The sequence below is a fragment of the Teleopsis dalmanni genome, chromosome 2 (genome assembly GCF_002237135.1).
Source record: "Teleopsis dalmanni isolate 2A chromosome 2, ASM223713v2, whole genome shotgun sequence".
In the NCBI taxonomy this organism is placed as follows: Eukaryota; Metazoa; Arthropoda; class Insecta; order Diptera; family Diopsidae; genus Teleopsis; species Teleopsis dalmanni.
This window is the reverse complement of record NC_051847.1, coordinates 21598863-21605698: the sequence shown is the minus strand read 5'-3', so window position 1 is coordinate 21605698 and position 6836 is coordinate 21598863. Positions and strand designations below refer to the sequence as shown.

The 6836-nt window shown below is 28.0% G+C and overlaps 1 protein-coding gene across 1 annotated transcript in view; it reads left to right on the top strand.

Moving 5' to 3' along the window:
* The first annotated feature begins 5165 nt into the window (after nucleotides 1-5165).
* Nucleotides 5166-6836, top strand: part of LOC119674094 — a 29221-nt gene continuing 27550 nt past the window's right edge. The window contains exons 1-2 of the mRNA XM_038085219.1: nucleotides 5166-5326; nucleotides 5992-6670. Coding sequence (XP_037941147.1) covers nucleotides 5226-5326; nucleotides 5992-6670 — 780 coding nt within the window. The 5' untranslated portion in view covers nucleotides 5166-5225. The remainder of the gene's footprint in view (nucleotides 5327-5991; nucleotides 6671-6836) is intronic.

Genomic DNA, 6836 nt, shown 5'->3' with positions numbered 1-6836 from the left:
AAGCCTCGAATTATTTTTTTTTTTGATAAACATTTAAATAATATTTCCACTAGAATATTGTTTGCTTTTTTTAATGGATTATGAAGGCTTAAATATGAATAAATAGCTGGACAAAAATCAAACTGAATTCGTTTTATATAAATATCTTAACAGAAATTATTTAATAGTGAGCAGTGAAAGTTTAGGATATGAGTTGAACAATATCGAAATAAAATAGTTTTAAAACTTTGTGTTAAGCTTAAGCTGAAATAAGGTAAGGATTACGCATTTCTGGGAATAAATTTGGATGTCAATATTGAGCAGCTGTATTAATATACATATAAGGAATTCAAATCCAGTTTAGTTTTGTTCAAAAAAAAAATTAAAATGTTGATACTTACGGTTTATATATATTGAAAGCACTTCTTTACACAACTTAATATTTACACAATTCTTGTTGAAGTAAGGCATAAAGTAAAACGTGGTTGAAATCCATACCACACCATCCTGCACTCTTAAAGAGTATAATTGCTAACAAGTAGGTCTTTACTTGTGATACCACTTGTGATGTGATACCTCCACAGGACACTCAGCTGGCTTCTTAAGAAAACGTCGTGATGTCTGCTATACAAGAATAGTGTTAACATATATGCTTTTATTTAAATTGGAGTTATATTTTTTAACTGGTTGCTGTGATCAAAGGAACTGCAAATATTTCGATGAAGATAATTTTAATTGGTACCGGCAAATTCTTTACAATGTAGTGCACATTATTTTCATATATTTGAACGCTGTTAACATTTGAATATAGTGGTGTTAAATCCACATTGCGGGTAACCACATAAAACAACTGCGTATTCATAGCACCAGCTCATACTATCGAGTAAAACGTGGTCCATATCCTTCCTTTAAACGTTTAGATGTTCTTTAATGTAGTTTTTATCAACAGTTACCGAATTAAATATCTAAACGTATTATCGTTGTATGGTTCATAGCGTCTTTGTCATTGTGCCTATTTCTTTAGCTACAATCAACACATACAGAATCGTAGCGGCTGGGAGAAATTTTTCTCAATTCTCATGAGACGGGTGGTGGAGGTTTTCAATAATAATGCAAACTAATTGTTACTTACTTTATTATTAATTAATTTATTATTACTTTTCGATTCTTAAATACGAGTATTTAATCAATTTCATTAAAATTAATATCTTTGACAGTCGGCATAACTCTTTTAATTAGTTTCTTATATATGACGCCGAAAGATCAACGACTTACATTTCTAAAGTGTTAGTATATAGAAATGAATAAATTAAGTTTAAATGTCATTACTCAAAAGATTTCGTTTTTGTTTACCTTAGACTGACTTAAATTGATTTCAACTCAAATAATTTGGCCCTTAACGCATATTGTTAGAAAGTATAAAAATGGAAAGAAAATACATTAAAATTAAAATGAAATTTTGGTTGAGCAGTTAAATTATAAATATACAATTAAATTGCAAATATATTTTTAGAGACAAATAAAAGTAAAAATAGATAAAATAGCTAAAGATATTTTTCTATAATACTCATATACGTATCTGAATCATGCATAATACGCACAAGGACATTTTTGTCACAGTGCGGGCTGCAATGCGGATACACAAGTCCATGCTTATTACAATAAAAACTCCAGACATTGCAGTTTCATAGTTAAAGTTATACGTCTGACAATTGCTTGCCTGTGAATAGAAATAAAATATACTCATACTTACACAATTCCAAATCTAAAGTTCAGTAACATTAATATGACTTTGCAGTTTGTCGCGATGCAGCAATAAAAATGTTGCTAGTTGTAATCATAAAATATTGTTTCTTGTGAGTGGGACTTATCCCCATAGCCTCTACATATCCCTGGAAACGAATTTATATTGCAGCCAATGATTGTTCTTTATAAACCTAGCAAATTTATATTGTATGCGCTTAGTTGCGCTACATATAAGCAGATTTGAACTTGAATAGTGAGAGATGCAATCATACAGAAAGTGAATAAAAAACTCTTAGTATTTGCAATGCGTATAATCACATTTATATCTACAGTCGTGTTTCTGATTTTGCATTCTAAGTTACAGATATCTGTAGTTTGCAATGAGTAGCAAATCGCAATGAGTAGCAAAATCTTTAAAAAATTTAAATTTATAATCTTAAGTTAGAAATTTTCTTCTAAATAATTAAGATTACGTAGAGGATTTTATAAATTAATAGTTTTATAAATTAAAAAGATTAAAGTAAAGATTAAATTTATAAATAATTTGTTTACTTATCTGCTAAGATAAGAGTAATTACAAGTGAATATTTTAAATCTCATAATTAATACTTAGATAGATGTAGTGAAGTATGAGAAAATCTTCCTCGATTTTTTAGCTAAGAAAACCCTTTCGATTACATATATTAATAATCAATTGAAAAGGAAAATATTTATTATATATAAATTTATTTTAAATTAATTCAATCTTTTATATTACGCATTATGAATTTAAAAATTTATTCTTTACATTTTTACAGATTAGTTTTACAGGTCTACTTATATTTTTTATGGCCTTATTATAATTTTACTTATAATCTATAATTATAATTTTACTTATAAGAAAAAAATCGAATTATTGTTAATTCCAAATTGGTCCAGGCCATGTTGAATTATGCGCTTACCAACATATATTCAATTCATTTTTACATAGAAGAAGACCAGAACATAACCAGAATAGATGAGTTTGTGTGTTGTAAGAAGTTGTTGATTATTGTAAGTATGTTTATTAAATCCCCTTGACTTCCTTTGCAGATCATTATCTCCACTATCCAAGCGAGCCATCCATTTTTTATATATTTGTCACCTTTAGATTTTCATTGTCCCTTTAGATTATTTTCCAATCAGGTTTGAATCTTAAGTTCGCCTCTTAGTTTGAAACCCTCTGGCAGACATCCCAGTCGGGGCTTTTTAGTGGATCCCAGAAGGGTGGCCAAAGTTCTTGGAAAAGAAGATACTTTGGTCACCCGAACTGAACCCCACACACCAGGGTCACTGTTCTGTTCAGGAGATTTTTTTGCCGCGACTATAAAATAGGTAGGAACAAAAAACTGCCACATTCCAAATCTTTTTGACAGAACCAAGTCTGTCGGGTCCGCTAGTTGTAAATAACTTTTATATAAACTTATTATTTAAATATTAATAGAAATGATTGTGAATATTTCTTCAGCACTTACTTAAAAATGGTTTAACAATATTTCAAATAATTCTATCATAAAAATTTAAAACTTCATCTTTATTTTATCTCAAAGGTTAAAGCAATTTTCTTTTATATTAAACAAAATTGTTACGATTGTTTAAAGGAGCTTTTTATATTTTTAAATTTAAATAATAAAAATGTAGGTCAAGGATATAAAATGCGTATATTTTTTTTTTTGCTATTGTAAAAGTGTCAAATTTTTTTTTAATGTAATTTTATCGGATTAGGTTAACCGCAATATCCTATTATTTGTTTACCAAAAGTTACAGAAAAAGGATATCTAGGGTAAAATGATTAGATTATGTAAACATAAGCAAGAGCGTGACCTAAATATCGATAATTAAAAATTGTTATAAATTTTGTATAATGAACTGTATAAAGTGTGAAAATACAATATGAGCGAAATCGTTTAGTAATAAATTTTTAAATTAATTAATTTTTGTAAATCATCTCATATATTTTTGTATTTTTAGAATTTGTGTTAAATTGAGGAAGAATGAAAAGATTTTTATTTTTGATATTGATTTTTGAAGCCCCAATAAGGATATGGGCGATGTTTTCAAAAGTACACAAGGCGTTGTTAAAAATAGTCACATAATGAAGACATCTATTGGTAATTACATGCATCAGTAGAGTCAACCATGGTCTTCTGCCAATATATTTTACACTGTGCATCTTTTACCATTTCGAAAAAATTGATTTGTTGATTAATTTGAATCGTTTCGTGAAGTAGAACCATACAAAAGCTACTCTTTGCATTCTAAAAGAAATATCCGAAGATCTAAAATGTTTTTTGGTTTCCACAATAGATAATATTAACTATTTCTATTGTTTAAAAAATATATTTTCTTAAAATGTTATTTTTTTTTGTTAGTATCAATGTTGTTAGCCTATATCGTAATATCTTACATCTGATCATATTTGTTAGGTTAGACAAGAAATATGTAGAAGTATAGTCTATTTATTTCATAATATTTCTGATTGAAAGGTTTATTACTCCTGCGATATATCTATATATATAATTAGTTTTTGTAAACAAAAATAATAATAATTAAAATCTTGAAGTTTTATTTAAATGCCTTTTAATAAAAAAGTTTTTTTGTTTTTTTCAAAACTAAAGATAACATGAATTGAAAAGAATATGTTATCGAAAAGAGTATATGATGATTTGTTATTGATTTCCGTTAGTGATATTTTAAGAGATACTGTTTTTGTTAAAAGTGTTCAAGGTTTGTTGTCCTTGCCTAAAAAAATATTTTAAATATAGAAGAATACGTTATAGTCTGATTTAAGTGTGAAATAAATTGAAATACATGCGATTAATTTATATGACAGAAAAAGTCAATAATAAATTGTGAATTTCAATTTCAATTCAATGTTATGTATAAGCATTTTCGATGTTGTTCTTTAGTTAACTTATTTACAAATTAAATTTATTTAATAATAAAATAATTAATTTCGTTATCTCAATTGTTTTGTTTCCTTCACAGCGTATATTACGATATATCAGCAATTATAAAGCTTATCAGTTCGCAAACATACACTGACGACTTCAATATGACTAAATAGGCAAGTGCGGCCTGTAAATACTTCAATACAACGTTTTTAATGCATATCATATGCAAATAAGAATTTCGATTTTATCAGTTCAATAAGCTTTTAACCTTCGTAAGCGAAATTACAGAAAATAAAAATTTGCATTCAAACAGACAACGTTGAAAAGGGAAACACACGTCAATTTGTATTAATCAACTCAACTGGCAACAGTAAATCTACTGTAAATCATTCAATTAATTTAAAATATACGCGTGGTTATAAATATATATATATATATATATATACATATATTTAGGGTAAAGAAAAATTTGTGTGTAACGATAATGGACGGAAACGATTTTTGAATATTTTCCTTCAGAAATGAAAAATCATTAAATTTATTGCATACTTTTCGGCTAAATACGGTTTACTAATGATATGAATCGCCATGTGGACTTATATGATGGCAGCAAGCCGTGGAGAACGGGCCAACTCCATGATGTCTTCAAGAAGGCGCAATGAAACTGAGTCACCAAAATATGGCATCAAGTATGTATGAGCACAATTAATATTACTCATGTCTAAATAATAATTCCAGAAGTTAAAATTGCATGTGCTTAATATTTATTTTAAATAAAATAAAATTCCTTATAGTATTAGAAAATGTAATTAAAATCAGATTTCAGTATCAAAGTATTTAATTTGAAGTCAGTAAATATTTGCTTGAATTAATGATATTTTCTTAAGATATTTGAGTTTCAGATTTCAATTGATAAGTTGATGAATTGGTGCAAGTAAAAGTTTCCTGATTTCTCAAAAATTCAATTAGTGTGTGCAGCAACAATATATTAAAAATAAATAATAATTGTGCTCCTCTATTTAATTATTAATTAATAGTAAATTTACTAATTAAATATTTATTTATTTGTTATTGTTTTATTTGACACATACTAATTAAGTTCTCACTTATTCGTATCAATACATATGTCTTCAAAAAATTTTAATACAAAATAATTTACTTAAATGGAATAAATTTATATTTAACTCAAGTATGAAGTAAATTTAAACAGTTTTCTACATGATTAAATGCATTTTTCGGTTTAAATAACATTTCATGTATACATACACTCAAACACACATGTATCTATGTATATACGAATATCAGTATTTTAAAACACTTTGATTTTATTTTTTACTTTGTTTACCTTTCATAGTCTGTCCCGTCCTATGTATCGTACCACACGCCTTAGTGGTTTATCGAATACAGCAACAACTTCTTTTGGCAGCACGTATCCTTATACAACAACACAATATGGTACTGGCATCAACCTCGGTAACAGTGGCGCCACAGCAGCCACAATACATACACATAGTAATGCAAAAGACACACCAATGCTTCATACGAAAACAAAAACTAAACACCATCAACATAGACGACATCATCATAGAAATGGTAATGAGGAACATTGTCACACTACTGTTGAGGGTATTGAAGATGGTACAAGTCTTTTCTCACCACTTACACCCAGTACCACGATGACCAAGGATATAAACTTATACAGTTGTAAAAGTTCTGCTGTACATGGTATGGTGAGAAAGCAATTGATTGCAAATCATACTGGTGATACAACGACAAATATCGCTGCTTCCACTAGTTCTGGTCATAGGTCTGGCGTCACCTCTGCTGCAGTTCTTCATGTACCGACGTACGATAGTGATGATGATGAAATAAGTATATCCGATGGAAAATACGCACTGCATCACCACCAGATTAACGAGGATGTTGGCAGTAGTAATAGTTCGGATGACGACGAAGATGAAGAAGAAAATATTGAAATGCAAGAAGTGCAGAATTTGGAAAGTGGAATAGAGAAGGGCAAAAAAATTTCAATGGTAAGTTTTTAATTAATACTCTAAAAAATTAGATCCGATAAGAATTTAAATAAGATATTTTGATTTGAATGATATTTTAATTAACTTAGTTCAACTAAGTTTTAAGCAATGATTCACTAAAAACTTATTTAATGGCTATATTAAATGGCTATATCTATATTTTTAT